We start from the raw sequence: 25303 nt of genomic DNA on the forward strand, positions 1-25303 counted from the left end.
CTTTTCCTCTATCATGGTTTTGTTGACTCAAGCTCATATTAAATACACGCACACACACATACACACCCACACACATATGTTTGTATGCAAATAACTGATAGAAAAATGCGTTTAAGTAGTGGTTCTAGAGACTGCATTATTATGTTTCAGTGTAGGTCGTTAAAACACGATTTCACGTACCTTTCAATGAGATGATTTTCATGCTTGGGGAAGGTTACATTCTACCTATGCATATTTCTGTGTCTTTTTTCATGAAGGTTTAGAAGATTTTCCTCACAGGCTAAAGTTGTGGGACTGGGATGCAATGCAGCCTTTTGTTTTGGCTGCTTTGCCTTCAAGGAAAGGCCTGGAGCTATAGATTTGGCTGAAGCAGCATTGTACTCTGGCATTCCAGATCCACCTAGGTTTCCTAGGCTCTCCTTTTCACTGCCCAGCCTTGAGGGAGTTGTTAACTCTGAAGTTTCTTCACAGCCACTAGAAGTTTGGGGAGGACCATCCACTTCCTTTCCCACATCAGATCCTTTCTGAGGTGGAGGGCTTGAAAGAGCCACCATATCTGCATCATTGGCTTGTAGTGACACTGCAGCTTCATCAGGAACTGCAGGTTCACTTGGAGGAGCACTAGCAAAACAGGGCTCCTCTCCATCAGGGTCATCCTCTACACAGGCCTCAAAGAAGCATTCAATGTCTTCCTTGTCATCTAAACCAGAGTCAGCAGTGTCCAGAGGCAATGGAGTATGGCTCTTCTCTTCTATGTAATTGGTGACCTCCCCACAGTCGCTGTCATGAGATGAGAGAGATAAGTAGGAATAAAAGTCCCCTTTTCTCAGCTGGATGGGCCGGTGAGAATGTTCCAACACTTTCTCCTTGATTTGAGTTAATGAAGTAGGAGTAGTTGCCTCATTTTCAGGTTGAGATTTACTTTTTAGGGCTGTTGAAGCCATGTCAATGATTTCCTTAACAAAGTCGTGTACTGAGCAGTCTTCAGCATCTTTTTGATGGAAAACATCTGGCTCACAGTTGCAACAGGAAATGTTGTCGCTGATAGCAGCATTTTCCTCTGTTTCATTTTCTTCAAGTGCTGGGCAACAACCGGCAGATTTTCCACCCATACTTGGTGTATCAACAGATGAAGATTTCAGCACATCAGAGTCTTGTCTATTGATAACTCTGGTTTCTGAAGGGAGTTCTGGGCAAGACTTCTCAGTGGAAACCGAAGTAACACTTTGATTTTCCAAATTGTGGTTTTGACATTTCTTTGAAAGATGTCTAACAGTTTGGGGAACAAATTCCTTTCCAGCAGTATTTGTATCATCTGAGCTACCTATAAATGCTTTACACTTACAAAGTTCACTCTCTGAAATCTTTTTCCCAGCTGAACCAAGATTTTCTGATACCTTTGAAATACCATCCAGTTTGTCCTTCTTCCTTTCTGAAGTACTCTCAATATTACCGTTCTCCATGTCAGCCACATATGGATCCTTGTTAACTTTGAAAATATTTTTCTTATTTTCACCCTTTGTCCCTAACTCATGGGTATGGGATAAATTCTTACCATTTCCATTATTTTCAGAGAGACTTTTCATGGAGCCATTTAGAAGGGCCTCAATGTTCAGGGTATCAGAGGGATTGGTCATCTTGCTACTACTTACATCTTTACTGCTCTTTATTTCATCACTCAGAGTGCACCTTCTCTTATCTCTTGTCAGGGATAACTTTGGCCTAATCCAGGTCTGCAGTTCATTCTTTATATAGTCCAGCCCTGACATCAAGTTGCAATCTTCATAAATTTCATCATCTGTTGCAATACTGGAGTCATCATCCTCATCTTTGATGCATAGCTCTTCTTCCGTCAAGGTGAGCGTAGAGCTGGAGAGGAGATCGCTGTCATCTTCATCATCAGTGCAAGCAGAGGTGCAAGAGACATTAACGATCATGCTGACATTGACGTCGCTTTCATCAGCCACTGAATGAGTCAAGCGCTTTCTGAAAGATGCATTCGATTCCGGGATCTTGTTCTTGTGTAACACGATATCCTCTGAGCAAAGAGAGAGCTCATCACTGCTGCTAAGTTCTGTAAGAGATGCCGCCGAGTCTTCATTGATAGAAGATGCTATGTCCAATGACAGCTGGCCAGTAAAGGACATCTTTTGGGAACTGCTTTGGAGAGTAATATCAGAAACACTTCGCTTTATCTTTTGCTCTGAGGGGCTCTGGATATTCTCCAAACGATTCAGGAGATCTAATGTCCTTTTGCTCAGTTCACCAACCGAGCCACTGCTGGCACTTATGTTCCCAGAGCTGTGACAGCTAAAAAGATCTTCATTGCTTTTATAGGATGTCAACCAACTTTCTAAAGAAGTGCTTCGCTGGAGGCTGTCACTGCCATTTTTAAAGGTGCCCAATGCAAATAAGTCACCCCCTGGAGAAAGCGACTCGATGGATGAACTATGAGATAAAAGAGAAAGTGGTTTGGCATTCTGCATGCCAGTGAATGTCTTCTCTACATCACCACTTTTATATGAATTGCGATCCATGTCATGGGACGCACTTGCCAAAAGCCTTTCATGGGGAGGTGCATCTGGTTGTAACTCTGTACCCTGATATTTAGATTTGCAGGATTTTTTATCAAAATAAAAACCATGAAGCAGAGGATCCTCCACATTTGCTTTTTCACTTTGTGACTGTTTCATTATCATTGGTAATTTGAGTTTTGAGCCTTGGAGGTATGAGTAATCATAAAATGTAAACACATCATGTTTTCCTTGTAATTCTTCTCCCAAACAATCAGGGGTATGTTTGGTAACACTGCTTAAATCTCCAACTTTTCCATTTACACAACTCACTGGTGAAATGGATGACTGAGAGCTATTTGGAAGTTCCTCCTCATCTTTAAATTTTTGAGTTACCGCGTTAACTGCATCTCCTACTTGTGGGTCCAGATGTTCGGTTTCAGGGTTACTTGAGGACCCATCCACTGCATTGAGCAAGCACATTTCAGAGTTAGTAGTGGTTTCAGTGTCTCCTTCACTGACGATTCCACTCTCACTGCCTGAATTCTGGCTCATGTCCCCTCCATGGCATGGGCAGGGCTTCACCAAATTGGTTCCCCCTAGAAGATCTGGCAGTGATTTGGTAGATGAAAATGAAGAGTCTTTACTGAGACTCTTAGTTAAAACACTAGGCTGTGTCATGCTGGCGAACTTTGGATTGTTTTTCAGAAAGGGCACGTGGTTGTCCTCATAGAGTTCTACATTGTGGAGGCTGTACACTTGGTAAATGTGTGGACTGGAGGGGGCAGTAATACTTGAGGCATAGTGAGATCCCCCAAGATCACCTTCCTCCTCTTCATAACCAGGGTCCTCACTCCCTGTCTCTTCAAGGTTCATGGAAGGCATGACAGATTGGTGTTCTTGATCAAGGTCATTTGATTCTTCATTCAAACTAATTAATTTATTACTTATGTCAGTTTCATCCCATTCCAGAGCATCCTCACTTGTCCCGTTTAGGTCCATCAAGCCAGGATCAATCACATTCAAAGTCTCCTGCATAGAGGAAAAAAAGAAGAGGAAGAATTAGGGAACACAAGCATGAAAATTTTATATATTAAAAATCTTTTGGAAGAATCAGGAAAGAAAACTGCCCTAAGCATAAATTTGAAAGACAGCATAATTTATGAGCTCTATTCTTCTCTGGAATAACACCCAAAAGTTACTGAAATAGGCTTTTCTATCAATAGGGATTTGTCACTGAAAGCAAAACATAGATTAAAATTTAACATTGCAATTGAATTGTTATTTATAGAATTAACCATTTCCTATTGATCCCTCTACATTTTTAATCTTAGGTTGCATAAAGATAAAATTGCCATACAAATGAAGATAAAAAGAACTACAATCTGTGGTATCTCTTAAGCTACATTTGCCCTGATTGTGTTTTAATTCCAGAGTCCATAATGGAATACTCTGCAGACACACACAGCAAACTCCCTCTCACTTCTATTCCTAGGTCCTTTTTTGAAGCAGCTTTTGCCTGGGGTCTTAGAATAGAGTTGTAGCCAACTTGTAGAGCCATTCATGGGCCAGAGCTCTTGACTGCCCACTCCTTCCTTTCCGTTCCCTTGCAGGGCTCTTCCACTTCAGAAATCAGCCCTGTACCCAATCAGACCTAAGATGGGCAACATTTGACTGGCTTCCTCACCTTGTGTTAGTCATCCTCCTGGGCTCTGAGTCCCAGGCCCAGTGTTTCCAAGCAGTCCCTTAATAATAGTTCTCTCAGTCCTTCTCTTCCCCAGTCTCTCATGACAGAGATTCCCCTTTGATACTTGTTAACTTATTTGACTATTGTCAGTCTTGCCCCTATTTCTTATTGGCAGGAACCTCCCCCTCCAGCCCCAGAATAATAACTTATCTGAAGACTTTCCTGATTCCCAAGGATGAAGTAGCCCAGATTCCCTTACACTGCTCTCTGCCTGCCCAGTTGGGACCCCTTGACCTTTCCTTGGACTTCCTGGTTTACCCCTGTTTAGGTAGATCTTGCCACATTCTAGGACACAGTAGCTGGATGGGATCCTAGATTCTGTCCAGTTTCCTTCACCATCCTCACTTGCCTATCCAGTTGTCTGGATTCATGCTAGAGCCAACAGAGGTGATACATATACTGCAGACCTTGCCAGGCCCACCTACAAACAGAAACACATACAGAATTTTGCAGCTCAGTTTGTACAGCTGCAGGATGGCCAGGAAGATAAGCATAGCTTTGGAACCTGGCAGACTGGCTGAAGTACTGACTTTGCTGCCTACCAGCTGTATGACCTAGGGCAAGTTGCTTAACCTTTCTGATCCCCAGTTTCCTCACCTGCAAAATGGGGATAGTACTATCTACCTTTCAAAGACCATTCTGAGTATTAAATGCGCTAATGCTTGTGAAATGCTGAGGGAGGCAATCAGTATAAAGTTGCTGTAATTCCTAAGGTAAAATAGTTCTAGAATGGCCTTCAGCCCATTCATAAAGGGTCCCTTTCTTCCCCCTTCATTCTCTTCTTCTCTCTTTCTCATCATTCCTTCTAATTTGCCCTTAAAACCACAAGGGATTCATGACATGGTAGTTAGAGAAAGATTGTCACACAGTATAACAGGTCAGCATATTTGCATTACAGGGCAGAATTATTTTAACAGTCTGGTTGAAAAATAGACCATAATGCTTTTATTCCTCAGCGGTGGGGGGAGAAAAGCTCCACCTGAAGCACATCAGTGGAACTTTCCTAAGAAAGCCCTCAATTCTTCCTGAAACAAATGCTTAAAGGATACCACACAAACACATTAAGTATAAAACACCCATTAGCACCTTATTGTACTGGATATGTAAGAGATTATCTGAATAGCCTACTTAAATTTAAAAGAGTCCAGTTACAAAGTAAACATTAATAGGGATATTTTAAAATTTTGTAACAGAAATCTTTCCTCTACCAATGTTACAGCAGTTAATCTAGTAAACTGGCAGTCATCACACTTGCTTAGGTATGGAGTACATTCACTGTGATGAATTTTTATTAGAATTTCTGTTTATTCTTTGCTTGCTGATAAAGGAAGTACTAATGACCGATTAGTATGGCTAATGAATGTTAAAATGCTCAGCTGCAGAAACAATCAATCAGTCTAATCAAATAGTATATTAATTTCAAGTACTGTCTTGGCTGACACTGTACTCTGGGAGTGTTAATAAATAACCCAACTAGTCTTTCATAGGAACTTTCTTTGTAAATCTCTGGTTGACTTCCACATTTAGCAACACAGATTTTCAGGAGGGTCCCAAACCTGGGGGGCTCACACCCGACACAGGAATTGTGCCATGAGGTTGTGCGTCGGCAGCTTAGCCCAAGTAACTCCTGCAACTCGGACTCGTCTTCCATGACACAGCTGTTTCCTCATCAAATGCTTCCTTTAGGGCTTTACAAATTCAAGTCTAAGAAAGTACAAAAACTTATAGCAGCACCTAAAATAACAAATCCTTTGCTTAATAAAGTTGGAGTGGAAAGTTTCCATAGGAAAAGATTAAACTTTTGGATGTAATATTCCGTTTCCTTTCTTAACGCTCCCTTCCTATAAACCTCTTGAAGTTATTGTGATTTCTGAAATTTCTTTGTATGCCAATTCCAGAGAAAATCTGACAGTATCCACTGGAACATCTTCACTTGAGACTTTAAATTTTACATATGAAAGAAGCGCTACTCACTCCCTTCCTGTTGCGGATTAAATCCTGTCAATATTTTCAATAAAACTTCCATTTCCTCAGGATTTAGCCTCAGCCATAAAACATACCCCTGGGGCAATAAAGTGTGAAGAGCTTCCAAGAGGAATGACACAAGAATATTTATATAACTAAAAAAGTTGCATTTAAAAAAAAGATATGCCTACACAGTAATGTAACTACTAAAGTGAAAATTGTTTCCTCTGATGCTCTTTTGATGATGGTCCAACATAGCCAATAATCCACAAGCTAATTAATAATTAAGTTATTCATTGCAGGCGTCTGAAGGAAAAGTCCTTCTTCCCTGTTTCATTGTTTTTTATATTTTTATTCAGTTTTGTACAGTACTTTGTTTTACCAGTAATGAGTAAAAAATTAAAAAGGATGTCATTCTCCTAAACTGAAAAATGTCTTAACAATCTTTGGACCTTTGAACATCTATGTATTGCTGAAAATGTTTGTGTTTTCTTTTCCTCCCCTTTCCCTTTCCTCCCACCCCCAGTCTCTCCCTCCCTCCTCCCTTCTCTCTTTTTTTTTTTTGTATTTTTTTCCAGAGGAATTGTCTGCTACTTTTTAAAAAGACATAAATATTCCTGTTTTTGATGAAATCATATATCAATACAGATTTCGATAAAATCTAAGGATATTTGACTGAAACCAAAAGGATAGTGAGTTATAAATGAGGTTCCAATAGAGATTTGCAATTCCAGAGATAATTCTAAATTAAATTTGTGCAAAGGACTTTCATCCATAAACCTGCTTCACAGATATAGAATCCTGACCTAAAGCAATGGTACTATATAGATAATTATATATATCTTTACAAATCTGCTCAAGAAATAAATGGAATTAAAAGGTGCTAGTTTATTACATGTTGTGTACTGTCGAATCAATGCCGCCTCACATGCTGTTAGTGTTTATATCACGTTTCACATGATATATACACTGCAATGGTTAAGTGCTCTGCTGCTAACTGAAAGGCTGATGGTTCGAACCCACCAGTGGCTCCATGGGAGAGACGCTGTGGTGATCTGCTCCTGTAAAGATTACAGCCTAGGAAACCCTATAGGGCTGCTACGGGTCAGAATCAACGCAATGGCACAAAACAAGCTTATTATATTTTATGGTTATTCTTGGAAGCAGATTATCTATAGTAATACAATATATATAAATAACTACAAATAACTGGGAAAATGATGATGATGATGTAAGTACCAAGATTCCAAATGCAGCAAGCAGTAAGTATCCAAATTAACTTCCTTCTGTACTTGTAGGGCTTTAACTGAGTTAGGCTGCCTAGGATTACATTTCTAGAATTTTCTCCAAATTTTAGCTTAAATGGTGAGTGTTTATGAGATGAGAAACCCGTAATCAGCTAAAGAGTGGAGATGAAAGAATCTGACATGCTATAAAACAACAGCCCAAGAGAGGTCTGACATAGCTGCCTCTAGATTCCTTTAATTTCCTTTAAAAAGTTGCATCTTTTAAAAGACTTTTCCTGAAGCATCTCAAAAAGACTAGGATGAACTAAATGTTGCAGTCAAACTTCTGGAGCTCAGAATGGGCAACACCATTAGGAAGCCTGGCAATTTGTGTTCCTTCAGCTTATTCTAGACCCAGGAGCTTACTCCGCAATATAACACACAAAGATCTGGGAGGAGAGATTTACCTACAGAAAAGTAGAACACATCAAAAACATACAAATAAATAAAAAGGACAAAAATATAAACAGCTTTAACTGTAAGTGAATAACGACATACATATTTACCGTATGGAGAAAGGCAGAATGCATGGAGATTTGAGGGGGTGATGGAGAGGAGGGAGAAAATAAAATATAGATCAGGATGGGGAATCAATTTAAATGAGGAGCAATTCCAACCTTCATACACCGTGATGGTTAAGGTTATGTGTCAACTTGGCTAGGCCAAGATTCTCAGTGGTTTGGCAGTTATTATGTAATCATACACCATTTTGGGATCTGATGTGAGCAGCCCATCAATTGAAAGGATGTGGCCTGCATCCAATATATGTAGATGTTCTAGCAAAGCCTGCCCTCTCTGGATCTTACATCCGATTCATCATCCTCTGGCCTCCGGTTCTTGGGACCTGAGCTAGGAGCCTGCTGTCTGACCTGCAGATTTTGGGATTTGCCAGATCCTGCAGTCCTATGAGCCAGCAGCCTGCTCTCTGACTTGCAGATTTGGGGTTCATCAGTCCCTGCAACCATGTGAGTCAGGAGAAGCCTCTATTTGGGACTTGCCAGCCTCCACAACTGCATGAGCCATTTCCTTGAAATAAATCTCTGTGTGTGTGTGTATACACATTTCACTGGTTCTGCTTCTCTAGAGAACCCAGCCTAAGACATATATTTACTCTTCTTTTTTGATGTAATATTTTTCCTAGCAACCTCCCCTAAACCTAAAACCAAAGTGTCTGAGCATTAGATGCATAATTATTTTCCTAAGTTAGACTTAGAGATTTTGTAAAAACAAAAACAGCATCAACAACAACAAACAGCAAGTCCTCAGAAAACAAAAGTCAGCTTTTATGAGAACTTGGAGTTTGTAACTAAGCTGCCTCTTGTTCAGAGAATGGATTCAGAGTTAGCAAAATATATATATACATATAGATAAACATAGAAAGAAAGAAATGGGTGAAAAAACAAAAATGTTCACTGTTTATTTTGGGATTTGGGGCAGTAACTCAAACAGATCTGGGTTTGGATACTGGATCCCCTCTCCCACCTGTTGTCTGTGAGACCCTGGACACATTATTTAACTTCTATATGCCTCAGTCCCATCATTTGTCTATCAGGGATAATCACAGTATACTGTGCCTACCTTACAGGTTGTTGTGAGCTTTAAATGAGAAGATGTATGTAAAGTCCTATGAGGAGGGCTGGCACACAGTAGGAGCACAGTGAGTGGCAGTTACACATTCCTTAAGCTTCATGACAGGAGCATAATGCAGCTAAGCATTAAATAATCTAACAATGTTTGCATTAAGACTGGTGGTTGGTTGACAATTCTTTTAGTACAACCACATACATGGAATTCAATGAAATAAACATCGATTAGGACCCTTACTCACTCCCATTATGAAGCAAATGGGGTGGTGGGCTTGCTTTGCATGCTCAGGGTAGGTTTATCTCCTCAGGAATAACCAAATAAGAAAAAGACACCTGCCCAGCTCTCAGCAAAGCCCAATGACTTTGTATTTCCTGAAAATAATCTTTTCTTAAAAGGCAGGTCCATTGTCTGTGAAATTCTATCACAACTGACACATTAGAGCAATCAAATCCTGCTCACTATCTATCAGATTGACAATGATGTTAAAGTAACTTGTCTCAGCTCAGAAAATGCTTTGAAAGTCTATCTCACACTAATGATCAAAAACTGTTCTAGTGAATGCTCTTTTTCAATAACGAAGCTGATCAGAAACTCAGAACAGACAAGTAAAATCCAAAGTCATCTCACAAATCTCACTAAAATGTGTACTGACATGGACATATTTCCCAGTCTGACTACACAGATATTTCTGAAATAGTTGAAAAAAAATCCATTAGAGGTTGTTTTAAAATAAGTTTTATAATAGGAAAATTTGCCTTTATTCTCAACAGGGACCAGGAGTTCAATATGGGGAAAGAGGAGCTTTCCTCCCAGATGTATACACCATGAGGGCACAGGCTTTGCCCAGTCACCACTAGAACTCAGCACCTAAACCAGTGCCTGGCATAGGGTAGGTTCTCAAAAAATATTTACTGAATAAAATGAGAAAGAAAGACTTGCTCACGGGCTCATGAACTGCTGAAGGGATCTAAGGAAGGACCTGAGATTAAACTCTGCCATGGCAAAACACTTGGAGAATCTCTGACTTTCAAGCTGGTGCCACTTCTCCATGATAAAAGCTACTAGTCTCTAAAGCATTATGGCTAAGTGAAAGGAGCCAGACACAAAGGTCATATACAGTATGATTCCATTTATATGAAATATCCAGAATAGGTAAATCCACAGAGACAGAACACAGATTGGTGGTTGCCTGGGGCTGGGAAGAGGGGGGAATTGAGAGTGACTGCTTAATAGTTATGGCCTTTCCTTTTCGAGTGATGAAAATGTTCTGGAATTAGACTGAGGTGGTGGGTACGCAGCATTGTGAATGTACTAAATGCCACTGAATCGTTCACTTTAAAATGACTAATTTTATGTTATGTGAATTTCACCTCAATAAAAGCAAAATTAAAACAAAAAAGCTAAGAGGAGCCTTCAGTTTTGTTGCGTTTCAGAGCATGTAGCACCATCAAACATAAAAGAACTTCATCATTCTGTTGAGGACCTTGCTTATAAAAGATTACAACAGATAATATATCTGAATTCACTTGTATCACTGTGTATATATTATCAATAAATATAATTTTTATTATGGGCTTCTTTGTTTGGTCTTCATGCATGCTCATCATTCCTGGAAATGCAGAAGAAAAGAATGTCTATGTATAGTACTTGCCTCAGTTCAGCTTTACTGACTTCAATGCAGTGAGCTCTTTTGAGGAGAGAGAGGGAGTGTGATTAATAGGACCTTCATTTGTTGAATCATTTAGCAGGATAACCACGGACTTTCTGATAACCCAATCCAGCTGAATCTTCTCTGACCTTATATTACTTGATTCTTCTGTAGCATTTGTCTCCAATTTTCTTGAAAAGTTCTCTTTCCTTGATGCTAAGATAGTCTTAGACTCTTAAATGTCGACGTGTCCCACAGTTCTATCTTTGTTCTGTTTTCGCCCTAGAGGCTCCCCTGGGTCATCTGCTGTAGGTTAACCACCTGCAGTCTGATCTTCTATTACAGGTAGTCACCAGCTTATGACGGGGTTCCATTCTGACAACTCTGTTATAAGTAAGTCAATTCTGATGTAAGTTGAATACCTCATTTTTTTTTAATATACTTTTCATTATTATTGCCTTTTGGTATCAGTATCTTTTTAAATCTGGTCTTTGTCTTTGGGGGTTGGAAACATTACATATAAACTTACAGATACACACTTCAACATTGTATGTAGTACATATTACTAACAATAAGATGTATCAAAAAACAAACAAACAAAAAAACCCGATGGTCCTATTGTGTGGTTTGTTGTAACTCCAATATGTCGTTAAGTCAGGGACTACCTGTACTTGGAAGGGTAGATGGGCTACGTTGAGGAGAAAGGAATTTGAGGAAAAGAGAGCAAGAGAAAGCATTACAGGAAGAGGGAACAATATGAATCAAAGGCAGATAAGGCAAAGCCTTGTGGACACCCACAAAGAAGGGATGAGCAATGAGCCATGGAAATACAGCAGGAAAATCCAAGCAGGACTGGCATAATATTCTAGGAGCTTAGAGAAGAGAGAATTTTAATGTAGCAGGTTCTTTAGAGTTTTAAATGAGCAGAGAAGAGAAGATAGAAGGTGAGGGAAAAGACACTGAATTAGCAAGAAGAGAGTCATTCGTAACCTTACAGAGACTGGTGGGAGGGGAAATGACTACAGGACGTGCTAGAGAGTAGCCAGGAGTCTAGATTCCACTTTGAAATTGAGAGCATGGTCCTACCGGGTGCTGTTCACCACCTTTCTTGTCTTTTAGCACCAGTTTGGAAGAAGAATAGACGTGAAGAAATCATGGAGCCCACAGAATGAATAGAAAGCTCTTCAGTTGTTCTAGCACCTCTGCCTTCCAACACCAGACACAGCAGCCCATCCTGATTCTGTATCTATTTTAAGCCAAAAAAAGTCCTATTTATTTCTTTGGGATTTCACTTTGCTTGTGAATAATAGACTGCCAAGAACTTTAATCTCCTATAAACAGAGTGATCTTGAGGCTATAGGAAGGAATTCCAGGGAAAAAAGAGGGCTACACAAAACATAAGCACTTCTTTCTTCCCACAACTTTAGTTTCGCTGCAGGGTCTGCCCTGCAGTAGTGCTGTTTCAATTAAGAAGCAATGTGTTCGTGTCAATAAATTAAGGAAACTTAGATGTAGTCATAATTTAAAATAATTCTTAGGTGCAGTTACTTTAGCATTAGTAGTACTAAAGCTAGGTGGCAACAAATGAATGCCTTGCATCAAGCCACGTTTTTCTTAAACAAGTTCATTCTTGTATAAATCATTATTCATATCTGTTAAGCATCCACTGCAGGGGAAAAAAAGTTAATTTCCCACCCAACTGTGAATGTTAGACTAGAAGTAACTAGAAAAATAATCTACTTTCATTGGGAAATAAATTATTTATCTTTTGTTTTAGAAAACTGCTTTCCATGTGAACATATGAAATTTTTTTATACTCAGAACAGACTAAATACGAAAACTGATTTTTCTCTTCTCAGTCACTATTCTGTGTTTCCCCCAGAATTTTCCCCCAGATTTCAAGAAAGTATCTGAATTTAAGATTTAAAAAATGAATTTAAAAAAATTCAGAGTTTTTTAAATAAAAGGAATTTCTTTATCTGACCTCTCCAGTATTACTCAGAACTGAAATAAAAGGAAGCTGAAAGGAAAAATAAGCTCAATGAAGCTGTAAAAGCCCAAGCAAAATGAAATGGTGGCATTTTCTTCATTCAACCACACGGTATATCTATTTGGATGATGATGACAGACCCACATGCCAAGCTGCATAAACAATTTTTTTTCCCTTAATGATAACATCTGGTCTCATTTTTTTGGCATTGTTCTAGCTGGTTGGTGTTTGTCTTTTGACTGTCAGGAGTTGACATAACATTTGAATTTTGTGCCTCACCTTTGCCTTATCGAAAATTATACCCTTCTCCCTCCTTCATGATAATGATCTTACGTTAATCAAATGCTACAATTTTAAAAGCTTACCAAGAATATTGGTAGTAAAAAGGAGGTGAGTCGTCATGTAAGCAAGTGAAGTTTCCTAACATATGAGCTTTTATGTAAGATAGAATTGGGTTCCTAACTTTCAGACCCAATTTTAAGAACACAGATTCTTGGCAAGATCCTGAGGTAGCCTAAATGAAAAAGGAGAGCTTTGCCAACATGCTGAGGTCTGCCTGAAAAGCCACACATTAGATGACAGAGTTCACCCATGTTAAGGGTTCATGATCTTTGAAAAGTCCATATTAGTTCAGACAATTTTGTGTCTATTCACTTTCAAAAAGGGTACGTACACATCAGGAAACAACACTGTATCATTATGGTTCTTAATTGTGTTTTTCTTTTTAATTATAAGACTATGATTACAACTCACTATTCAGAGGGGAAAAAAATGAATAAAACATTAGCAAATTAGATAAGCAAATTAAGAATGATAAAAAATGGCACCTAAAATTTTAGTTTCCTTTCCATCTTATCTATATCAGTCAACCCAACCCATCTTTGTTTTCTCATGTTTCTCATCTGACTGACCCAAGGTTCAGGCTGAGTAACAGACAGGTCAGCCATGATAAGTTTTCTTAAAATGTCTTAACCCTGGATTCTGTATCTGATTTTATTTCATTTGGATGTATATTTTTGTTTTAATAGCCTCCCTTATAAAATAGCTGCTTTGGGGCTTAGGAAGGACTACAAAGTCTCAGAATTGCTAGAACACCTCCCTTGAGCTGTCACTGTTCCCTCCATAAAAATGGTCCGAGAGTTTACAAGTTACACTTTGACACTTGAAAGGTTGCTTGAAATTTCAGGATGGATTTTCCTAGGAGCTAATAAATGTCTATGAAGTAAGTTTCCAAGAGGTTTTATACTTCTGATTCCTATTCTGGAGTCCTCACATGTGTTAAAAACTCAGAATCCCTGGGGGATTTTCTTTTTGAGATCTCTAAGGAAAACTACTAAGGATCCTGAGATTAGATTTAAAAACTCAATCTTGGTTGGAATAGAAGCTCTGTTCCTGGGCTCTTAGGAAGGAGGTTCTTGAGCGTTTGAAATGTCAGGACCTTAATTCAAACTGTAACCCAAACAAAAGGTTCCCAGATCAAAGAAATGTAAATTTCATTCTAGAGAAAAATGATGTGAAAATCTAAATTCATTTTGTAAAATTAAAAGAAAAAAAAAAGCACTCTTAGGGGCTTGGGGTTACCTCAATCCCATAAAACGCTTTTGCAATTAAAAAACCTAATCCTAAATGACTCCAAGCTCCAAACTCTTTGTGTATGGGTTTTTGAGCTGGCAACTAAGAGAATATGCTGAGTTTATAGTCCTGAGAGGCAAGGAGGCAAAACGCTGACCAGGCCAGTGGAGCTGGTTACCTGGGCCATACCTGGTGTATTTAACCACTCCAGACACTCGACGATGGTGGCATTTGTGACTGATCTCTCTGCTTTGCTTATAGTTAGTGCTGAGTGTAGCATACTTTGCACTACATAAAGCTTGGCTGCTTTTTTCTCTTAATAAGTAGTAAGCAATCAGGGAAATTTAAAGCCAGGTGACCTCCACCTCCTACCAAATCAACAGTATTTTTCAGAGGCCTACTCTGTGCAAGACATTTTCCTGGCAAACACCGTTGCTGCCTTCAGGGAGCACTGGGAACATTCAGAAATATAGAGATCCCTTATGTTTACCTGTAGACTGGTTCCATGCTAAGCTGACACAGGCTTTCCCTTTTCTCCTTTATTTTGTTCTCCAATATTAAAGCACCTCCTCCACCAAATTAATCATTTCCCTTCATTATTTAGGAAAGCCACTAGATGAGCTGTGACTCCATAAACTTTAGGAACTCATTTATTATGTTGCCTGATCAGACCTTAGGTTTATTTACACAACGTACCCATAACACGCAGCTTTCATTAGTGCTGGGGAGGAACAGTCCCGCTCCCTTCACTGCGGAAGGTGAAGCTAGAGAAGATAATTACCATGAAACAATAAGGAGGCTTGCTGGGTAAGCAGTAGTGTGAAAACAGTTACTCCTCACAAAAGAGGGGAAATTAGCTTGCTGGGTAAAAAAGGAAGTGTCAGATTGAAGACTGAAAGGCCTGCCAACAGAAGTAGATAGCTCTATGCATCATTAATGAAATTTTTTAACACTTAAACGCCACAGCTGTCCACATTTAAATGCATGTAAATGCCATGTGTTCCCAGAGATTAATATGCCATGTTAAAATATTTCTTCCTCCCTTAGACTTCCCTTAAATTTTGTCTGTTTCATTTGACTACCTCCTTTCCAAGAATAAAAATGCACCTGCTGTCTCAGAATTGTGTCCTCATTTCCAAAGCCCGTGTACACCCAGCATCCTGAAGACGGGCCGTGTGCTCATTATATTTTAGCAAACACATTATTTTACACTCATAATACTGATATTTTAGTAAACAGAAAGTTTGTTTTGATTTTGCTGCTTCACAGAGTGAAGACTTATGATGTGCGTTTCCTTTCAAAACTTCCTCCTAGAGCATTAGTGCTCCCTGAAGCAGTCCCATTTTGGCAGAAATTCAGTTCTGTGCCGTGCCAAAAGAAATAGAATAAACAAACACTGCTCCATGCAGCTGGCGAGATAATTTACATATTACTGCACACCAAACATGAAGAGCTGAATATGGATTAGCGGTACAGTGATGACACAAATGTCATATAGATAAAGAGAAACAAAATCCAACACATCGTTGTTTATTTTACTACTGCTACTGTGTATGAGTGCCGCTCTGAAGGAAAAAAAAAAAGGAGGAACTGCTTTTTGAAAATTGGACTCCCTTCCATATTTGAAGTGGGGTTCCTTTAGACTATAAAAAAAGAAAAGAAAGGAGAAAAAAGGCATGGGTTATTTTAGATCCCCTAATATTCTGGGCTTTTGTATTATGAAATAAACCAATTTTAATGTGCATCAGCTTGGAGGAGGTGGGTTCGTGATCTTACAGGAACAACCTTAAAAACAGCCAAAAACCAAGAACCAGTTGCCGAGTTGATTCCGACTCATGGCAACCTCATGTGTGTCAGAGTAAAAGTGTGCTTCATAGGGTTTTCGATGGCTGATTTTTTTTTTTTTGCAGAAGTAGATCTCCAGGCACCTCTGGGTGGATGCAAATCACCAACTCTTCGCTTAGCTGCCAAGCATTAAACCATTTGCACTGCCCAGGGACTCCTTGAATCTCTAGCTCTTTCTTCATCCTTCATAATTTTGGCTGAACACTGTGCCCTTTCATTGAGAACTGTCATTCTTTGAACTGGATCCTCGGTTAGGGAGGTTGAGTAGGTGGTGTCTTAGTCATCAGTGCTGCTGCAACAGAAATACCACAAGTGGATGGTTTTAATGAAGAGAAGTTTATTTCCTCATAGTCAAAGTAGGCTAAAAGTCCAAATTCAGGGCATCAGCTCCAGGGGAAGGCTTTTTCTCTCTGTCGGCCTTCTTCTCTTCAGTGTTCCCCCGGACTAGGAGCATCTCTGCCCAGGGACCCCGGTCCAAAGGACGCGCTCTGCTCCTGGCACTGCTTTCTTGATGGTATGAGGTCCCTCTGTCTCACTGCTTACTTCTGTCTTTTATATCTCAAGAGATTGCCCCAGGACACTATCCAGTCTTGTAGATCAGGTCCTGCCTTACTGACACAACTGCCACCCATCCTCCCTCATTAACATCATAGAGGCAGGTTTACAACATACAGGAAAATCACACAGTACCAGGAATCATGGCCCATCCAAACTGATATACACATTTTTGGGGGGACATAATTTAAACCGTGACAGGTGGTAAACCAAACCAAACCAAACCTGTTGCCATTCAGTCGATTCCGACTCATAGCAACCCTACAGGACAGAGTAGAATTGTCCTATAGGGTTTCCAAGGAGCAGCTGGTAGACTTGAACTGCCGAACTTTTGGTTAGCAGCTGAGCTCCAGTGGGTGGTAAGTGGCCCACTAAAGCTCCTTTAGGAACCACCATCCAGTGGAAAGGACTTGCCCAGAGTCTTCAGCCAGCACGTCCTGTCTCCTCACTCCTGCCTGTGCAGATTGCTGCAAATCAGTTTCCCCTTCCTGTCCTCAGCTAGACGTATAAGTATCCTAGGGAGAAGGGGACATCACTCGGATGTTTATTGCTGTAACCTCCTTTTCTAATCCTTGGGGATGACAAGAGCTTTATGAAGAGCCAAGAAACTAACAGTTAACAAATGATGATGGTGATAGGGTGAGGAATAAAGAGAATGTAAGATAATTTACACTCACCAAATTGAAAATTCCTGATCCTGCACTGGACAGGGGTGACTTCACGTTTACATGCAAAAATTTCTCTTGAAATGGGATTATCTTGCACGCTTTGACCACTTTAATTTTTACACAATTATTTTCTACAGCATTTTAAAGGTTATTACGACTAGGGCAATGACCAATTTCTCTAATTCCACAAGACCAAATTCAAGAAATGGAATTACACTACAGCAAGTTAGGTGAGATACTCAAGAAGAACTTTGCTATTAAAAGAGAAACTAAACATTCTCATAGACTCCCAACAAAGTTTGTAAAACTGATCCCTAGACTTTTTTCAAAACAGAAGAGACAACAATGTATTCAGGATAATCCTACATACCACTTTCAAGCCAAGCTACTTAAAATAAATTTTTTCATTGTATTACTTCTCTTATTAAAAAAAAAAAATTCCCCCCCAGTGGCCTTCTATTTTCTAGACTACATTATTCTGCCTGACTTTTAAGGCATTCCATAATCTGGTCACATAAAAACGACTGAAATTTAATTCTTAATGCTCCCCCAAAACTGACCATCACTATAATAACTGCCTCATGAATATTCTCTGCTCACTTGGGTAGCTATGCCTTTGTTCATAGTAGGCACTCAATAAATGTTTTTGAATGAATGAGTGAATGTGTTTCTATTGTCCTTATCCAAATCTCTCAAAATTCAGTCTTTAAACTCCTCTATAAAGATCTCTCTGGTTACTTTAGCCCTCAGTGTTTTCCCTCTCATTAGATTCTTGCACTAGAGATAGAACCACATAATTTAGCACTTACATTTATCAGCCATTGACTACTTACTACATAGTACTGCATAGGAACTGAGCAGATATAAAGGTGCATTAAGCACAGACTCACTTCTCAAGTATCTTGTAGCTTTGTATTTAGTTTTGAAATCTGTAATGTCATTTGCACCCCAAACACAGTGTGGGATAATTATTGTTTCATCTATGTAAATATTATCTGAATATCACCCCACATGGAGTCACCATGAATCAGAATCGACTCAATGGCAACTAACAACACCACCACCCTATATAGCTTGCAAACTCTTTAGGAGTGAAGATCATATCCTATACTAGACCTACTAAACCTGTGTAGGCAAATCCCAGAGCAATGCTAAGCATATAGCAGGTACTCAAGGAGTACTTCTTGATTATTTCCCTATAGGCTCAGTTCCTTCTGATTCCATGACCCAATGGAACCATACAACAAAACCACCCTTGTAAATAGGTTATATATTCAGAATCCAATACTTGCATAATTAGCAATCATATATTGATGGTAGGGCTTACATTGATGGTACTAAACACTAAAAAAATTAGAAGACAAAATTAAGGGCAGAACATTTAATCTATGTTAAAATAGCTTTAGTTTTTCAGATCTTGAGCCTATGGGCCTAACTGTACTATTTTGTACTGCTACACTCCTCCTTGTAAAAATTAGCCTTTCAAAATTGGTAGTTCAGTTTTAACCCCCTGCCTGACTAAACACAAGCATCTTTTCCTTGACATTCAGCATACTTGGTCATTTATATGTTACAAAATCATAAACACAATTCAAGTGAAACAACAAACCTAAAATATTAGATCTGAATAAAAATCAGAGTAAATATGATCTTCCTATAGTAGAATAAGAAAATTATTTGACTCCAGTGGCAGTTTCACTTAAATGTTTTCTCTTCAATCAAAATTTAAATGTGACTATTGCTTCATGATCAGTGGGTTGATACTGAGGCTGAATACCTATTATTTCTAGACCAGTGTTTCCCAGCCTTTTTCATGCCATGGCACACAGAAAATGCTAATATATACTTGCATACTGGGACAGAAGTAAGAGGCGGCTCACTGCAGAAGGCAACTGGCCTGGACTTCTCTCAGGCCCTACCCTGTCCCTCCCCTGTCCCTTCTCACCCCCTCCTCTGGGAAGGGTGAGGATTCAAAATCTTTACTCACATGTAACTGATTCAGGATACACAGTTGGGCAGCTCTGTTAAATAATTCAAACCAGGGTTTTTTTGGTGGAGAAAATCATGAATTTATGAGACAGTAGGGAGGTGGCTCAACAAAGGCTAAATAAATGGAAGACTGAGATAGGAAGAAAGAATAAATACGGAGGGTAAAGTCAGTTAAGATGAACTTTTCAGAAACCTCACTTTCATTCATTCTTCAATAAAAATGTATTTGGTAAATTTATTCAACACATATTTACTGAATACTAGGTACTGAATGGAGCCCTGAGGGGCTGTGGTTAAGAGCTCAGCTGCTAACCAAAAGGTTGGAAATTCAAATCCACCAGCTGCTCCTTGGAAACTCTATGGGGCAGTTCTACTCTGTCCTATACGGTTACTATGAGTTGGAATCAACTCGAAGGCAACGGGTTTTTTTTTTTTGTTTTTTTTTTTTTTTTAGGTGCTGAGTAAAATAGACATGATTTAGTCTTAGCATCTTGTGGATGAGATTACAATCTGTGATAACTGCTGTGAAAGCAAAATCTACACAGAATTTGGATCTATGAGAAGATATAAGAGGTGGACTTGATTTACTCTAGGAGGTCAGGGAAAATTTGCCTGAGAAAGCAGCTCTTGAGCTGATTTCTGAAGGATAATAGGAATTTCCTGGAAGGGAGCAGTGGTATGGGTGAATGGTGAAGGCAGAAGGAGCAAGGCTCTGAGGCAGAAGGGAACATGCTGCATTTGAAAGCCTGACAGCAGGCAGTGGGTCTGGGATACAGTGAGAGAAAAAAAAAAAAGTAATGGGAAATGAGTCTGGAGAAGTAGGTAAAGTAGCATGATCAGATTAATGTCTTGGAAAGATTATGCAGGCTGCAGGTAGAGAAAAGATTAAAGGGGCAAGAGTAGATGTGGAGAAGGCAATGTTAGAGGCACAGTGATGGGTAAGAATAAAGATAATAACAACTCAAGTTTATTAAACACTTTCTCTGTGCCAGGCAGTACGCTAAGCATTGCACACATATTAACTCATTTAACAGAGATGCTGAAGGACTAAGGCGGTGGTAGTGGAGTTAGAGAAAAGTAGATGGATTAAAAAATTATTTAGAAAGTAATATCAGTAGGGCCTGATGATAAGCTGGTTGCACTGAATGAGTGAGTTAACAAGGGTTCCACGGTCGATTACTGTAATTGCGGTCAATAAGTTGTACACCTGTAAAAAGCTGAACTGGCAAAAATTGTGTGATAAATACATTTATGACAATGACAAAAAGAAAAAAGAGTAGCTGCTGAGACTGCTTATGTATAACTAAACACCTCGTGGGATTTGGTTTGGAGATTGGGTCACGTTTTCATGGGACATCCCAGTTAATTGGCCTAATAACATGTTTAGTGCTTCTGTTCTATCTCCTAGTTTGTTGCATAGTGCCTAGGATCTTAAAAGCTTGCAAGCAGCCATCCAAGGCACAATGATTGTTCTCTGTTAACCTGGAGCAACACAGAAAGAAGGAGAGTCAGGAATAGAAGGAGGATATGGAATGTGTGGCTAACTGCTTCTAAGAACAACTGCCTCCTTTGCCATGAGACCAGAACTGGATGGTGCCTGGCTACCATTACTGAACATTTGATCAAAGATTCCATAGAAGAATCCTGATCAAAAGGGGAAAGTGCAAAACAGAATTTCAAATTCTCATGGACTCCAGAATTTCTGGAGCCATAGAGGGTGGATGAATCCCTGAAACTATTGCCCTGAGATTATCTTTAAACCTTAAACCAAAAATATTCCCTGAAGTCTTCTTAAAACCAAATAATAGTTTAGCTTAACTAGTAAAAAGTGTCTGTCTTCAGCATTATGCTGTTTTAAGAACCATCTATATGGGATCAAATTAACAACAGCAACTGGAAATATTAGAAGGCAGCGAGTTTAAGTTTATGAGGGAGGAACAACTCAGAAAAGAAGGCTGAGAATGGTTGTACAACTCAAAGAATGTAATCAATGTCACTAAACTGTAGATGTCGAAGCTCTTTAATTGGTGTATGTTTTGCTGTGTATAGTCTCAACAACAACAACAGAAACAAAATAAATAACATTTGGAAGAAAATAAATGACCCGTTTTTTGGCTCCGTACAGCTAGAGATTATGGTTTCTTTCATTGAGATCCAGAATATTGGAGAAGGATCAGTTTCTCAGGGAATATGTGGTTTTGTTTTGGAAAACTGAGTTTGAAATGTCTTGGAGAGATCTCAGGGGAGCTCAGAGGAGTAGTTATTGAATCTCTGGGTAGGGGTGAGATTGCCTAGAGATAAAGAAAAGGATGAAAAGAAGAGCATCCAGACTTGAAGAGGAGGATGAACAGAGAAACTGGAAAGGTTAATACAGACAAGAGGAGTCAGAGAGAAATATGGGAAGAGGAATTATTTGAGCTGAACTCTGAGGGGTAGGCAGGATTTTTAGAAGAACTTTCCTTCTACAAGATAATGCCTTTCACTGTAGAAATTTTAGCAAAATAGAAAGAAGAAAATAAAAATCACCCTTAATAACCCAGACACAACCCCTGTAAATATCAAATTTAATACCTTACACATACATATACACATTACAAAATCACAACCATAATTATACATATATTACTTGAGCAGCATTATACAGATAGCCTATTTTCCATGCTACATTGTATCATAGATATTTTCAAATTCATAAAATATTCCTGAAAAACTGATCTTAATGGTTTTATACGTTCCATCAATTTATTTAAAAGTTTACTTAAAACTCCTATGTTGTTGGAAATTCATCTTGTTTCCAATTATTTTTGGTTTTCTAAATAAAAGAGTGATTATCACTTTCATATGCATACCCAAGATTATTTTCTGAGGGTAAATTCTGATAAGGATAAATACTAGGCAAAAGAATGTGAATACTTCTAAGGATACATATAAACAGCTGAATATTGTACCCATTTGCAATCTACTCTCACCTCTCTAATGCTGGGATTTGTTATTAATTTACCCCTATTTGATAAGTAAAAAAATAATAGCCGACAAGCTGTGTAATTTTGCATTTCTTTTACTACTATTTAGAGTGAATATTTATTCATAGGCTTATTAACCATTAGTATTTATTATTTTGGTCATATCCTTTGGCCATCCTTTGGATATTTAGGACTAACCAGATAGAAAGATTATTAGTGGAATAAAGGGTTTATATAGACAGAGTGAGGGCAGCCTATGGAGGCTTGAAAGGTTAAGAACTCTGACGATCACAAACAAGCAAAATGGAGCCATTAACATATCCTTACTCAGTGGGGTAACATAATCACAACAGCATTTCAGTCATTTAAGCCATACAATGGTATACTGGGCAGGCTGGAGGAGGTACCTGGAAATAAGCAAGGGGTATATTCTAGCTATCAGGCCCATGACAATAAGGAGTTTGAACTACAGTTAGGATAGTGTGAATGAAAAGGAGAGAGGGACATTTCTTCAATTTTTTCACACTAAAATTACTAAGGGAAATGGGAGCCTATATTCTAGTCTAAATTGACTTGCATCATTAACAGAGCCATTTCTTCAGCCCCCTACTAAAAAGAGTCTTCACTCTTTAGGGAATTGTCCTCCTGCTCTCTGTGTCTGCAGCCCCTCTGCTTCAGTCTGAATTTCAACCCCTCGGCCTGGCCCTTTTGGACTGATGCTTCACATTAATGGGTTATTGGATTCTTAGTTCTGCTTGGTGCTGGATTCTGCCTCTTGGGTGTCTCTGGATTTACATCCTGCAGTCTTAGATCAGGTTTACTCCTCTACTATACCCAATGTTGGTCTCTGGATCCCTAGCCTGGGTCAGAACCCTTCATTTCAACCAATACTGGGGACGTAGGATTTCAGTTCCGGCAGATAAAGAACTTGGAAGTCATCACTCCTATCCTTAAAGCAAGAAAAAGCTGAACAAACTAAAAACCAATGACTTTTCTTGGACTTATCAGAGAACTACGGTTGCAGGGCAAACTGTTACATGAAATCTGGAGACAGGTATATCCAGAGTCACATCTGAGATCTGCTTATCTGGAGTGGAATCCACTTGAGTCAAAAACTGATAGGAACACTTAAATAGTAATTTTAATAAATTGAATTGTCTCAAGTGTGGATAAGCCTGAGAGTGAGAAATTCCTGAGGACTGTAGTTTTAGGGGGACCCCGAATACTTTCATGTATTTTACCTCCAGGAACCCCCACCAGGTTTTCTTGGGGAATAGCCAAGAAAAATCCCCTTACCATTTTGGCAGGGGGAGTGGAAGAGTAATCATTGTGAAATACCCTTAAAGTGTTCTCCATAACAAAGGCCTGCTCTCCAGAGAAAAAGACTTTACCAGGACCTTATCTCACCTGGGGCATGGGCATTTCTCCCACTCTAGTCTCCTCTAGTCTTTCAGCCTCATCTAAGGTGGGAAGAACTAAGAAACACTTGGGAAGGTCACAGCTCTCCATAACAAAGGCCTGCTCTCCAGGGAAAAAGACTTTCCCAGGACCTTATCTCACCTGGGGAATGGGCATTTCTCCCACTCTAGTCTCCTTTAGCCCTTCAGCCTCATCTAAGGTGGGAAGAACTAAGAAACACTTGGGAAGGTCACAGCCCAGGGACACAGGTCCATTAAAAGACTGAGAGTGACTCATAAGATTATAGAATGCTTCCCCTTGCTCCTCCTCCATCCCCAGTCTTTACCACCACACCAGCAAGGTGCAGATCATAATAACAGTGGTTCATAACTGAAAGAGCTGCAAGATACAGACTCTATTTGAGGAGAAATTATTAGGCTATCCCAAAGACAACAGGGGAGACAAAAACAAGGACACTAGGGGAATTTGAAGTTCTGCCAACTACAGCTACAGCAAACAAACATAGCTCAACTCCTGGCCAGACAAACATAAAACCTCACAGTAAAGAACTATTTACCTCAGTTCCTATTACCTGGTACATCATATTCAGCTTTTAACAAAAAAAAAAAAAAAATTATGAGGTATGCTAAAAAGCAAGAAAAAACAGTCTGGAGAGACAAAGCATCAGAACAAGAATTAGATATGACATGGATTTTGGAATTATCGGATAGACTATTAAAAATAACTATGATTAATATGGTAAGCGCTCTAAAGGAACAGGCAGACAATGTGCAAGAACCTATGGGTAATGTAAGCACAGAAATGGAAACTCTAAGAATGAACCAAAAAGAATGCTAGAAATAAAAATACTGTAAAAGAAGTGAAGAATGTCTTAGATGGGCTTATCAGAGACTGGATATGTCCACGAAAAGAATCATTGAGCCCAAAGATAGGTCAACAGAAAATTCCCAAAGTGAAATGCAAAGAGGAAAAGAAAAGAAAATTAAAAACAAAACAAAGTAGAACATCAAAGAGCTGTGGGACAACTGCATAATTGGAATACTAGAAATAGAAGAAGGAGAGAATGGAACAGAAGAAATATCTGAAGTAATAAAGGCTGGGAATTTTCCAAAATTAATGATAGATAACAAATCACAGATCCAGGAAGCTCAGAACACACCAAACAGGATTAAAAAAAAAATCTACACCTAGGCATATCATATTCAAATTGCAGAAAACCAAAGGTGTAGAAAATCTTCAAGGAAACTAGAATAAAAAATACCTTAACTATAGAGGAACAAGGATAAAAATTATCATAGATTTCTCTTCAGAAACCATATAAGCAAGAAGAAAGTGGAGTGAAATATTTAAAATTTTGAAAGCAAGAAAACACCAACCTATAATTCCACATGTAGCAAAATTCTACCTCAAAAGTGAAATAGAAACAAAGACCTCCTCAGACAAACAAAAACTGAGGAAATTCATTGCCATTAGACCTGCCTTGCAAAAAGTATTAAAAGAAGTTCTTCAGAAAGAGGGAAAATGATACAGGCCAGAAACCTGAATCTACATAATAA

The 25303-nt window shown here is 39.0% G+C and overlaps 1 protein-coding gene across 1 annotated transcript in view; it reads right to left on the reverse strand.

The window, feature by feature from the left end:
* Positions 1-212: 212 nt before the first annotated feature.
* The window catches only part of AKAP6 (A-kinase anchoring protein 6), a 404455-nt gene continuing 379364 nt past the window's right edge, over positions 213-25303 (reverse strand). Inside the window, exon 12 of the mRNA XM_004376527.2 lies at positions 213-3545. Coding sequence (XP_004376584.1) covers positions 222-3545 — 3324 coding nt within the window. The 3' untranslated portion in view covers positions 213-221. The remainder of the gene's footprint in view (positions 3546-25303) is intronic.

The sequence above is a fragment of the Trichechus manatus genome, unplaced genomic scaffold, assembly GCF_000243295.1.
Source record: "Trichechus manatus latirostris isolate Lorelei unplaced genomic scaffold, TriManLat1.0 scaffold00043, whole genome shotgun sequence".
Taxonomy (NCBI): Eukaryota; Metazoa; Chordata; class Mammalia; order Sirenia; family Trichechidae; genus Trichechus; species Trichechus manatus.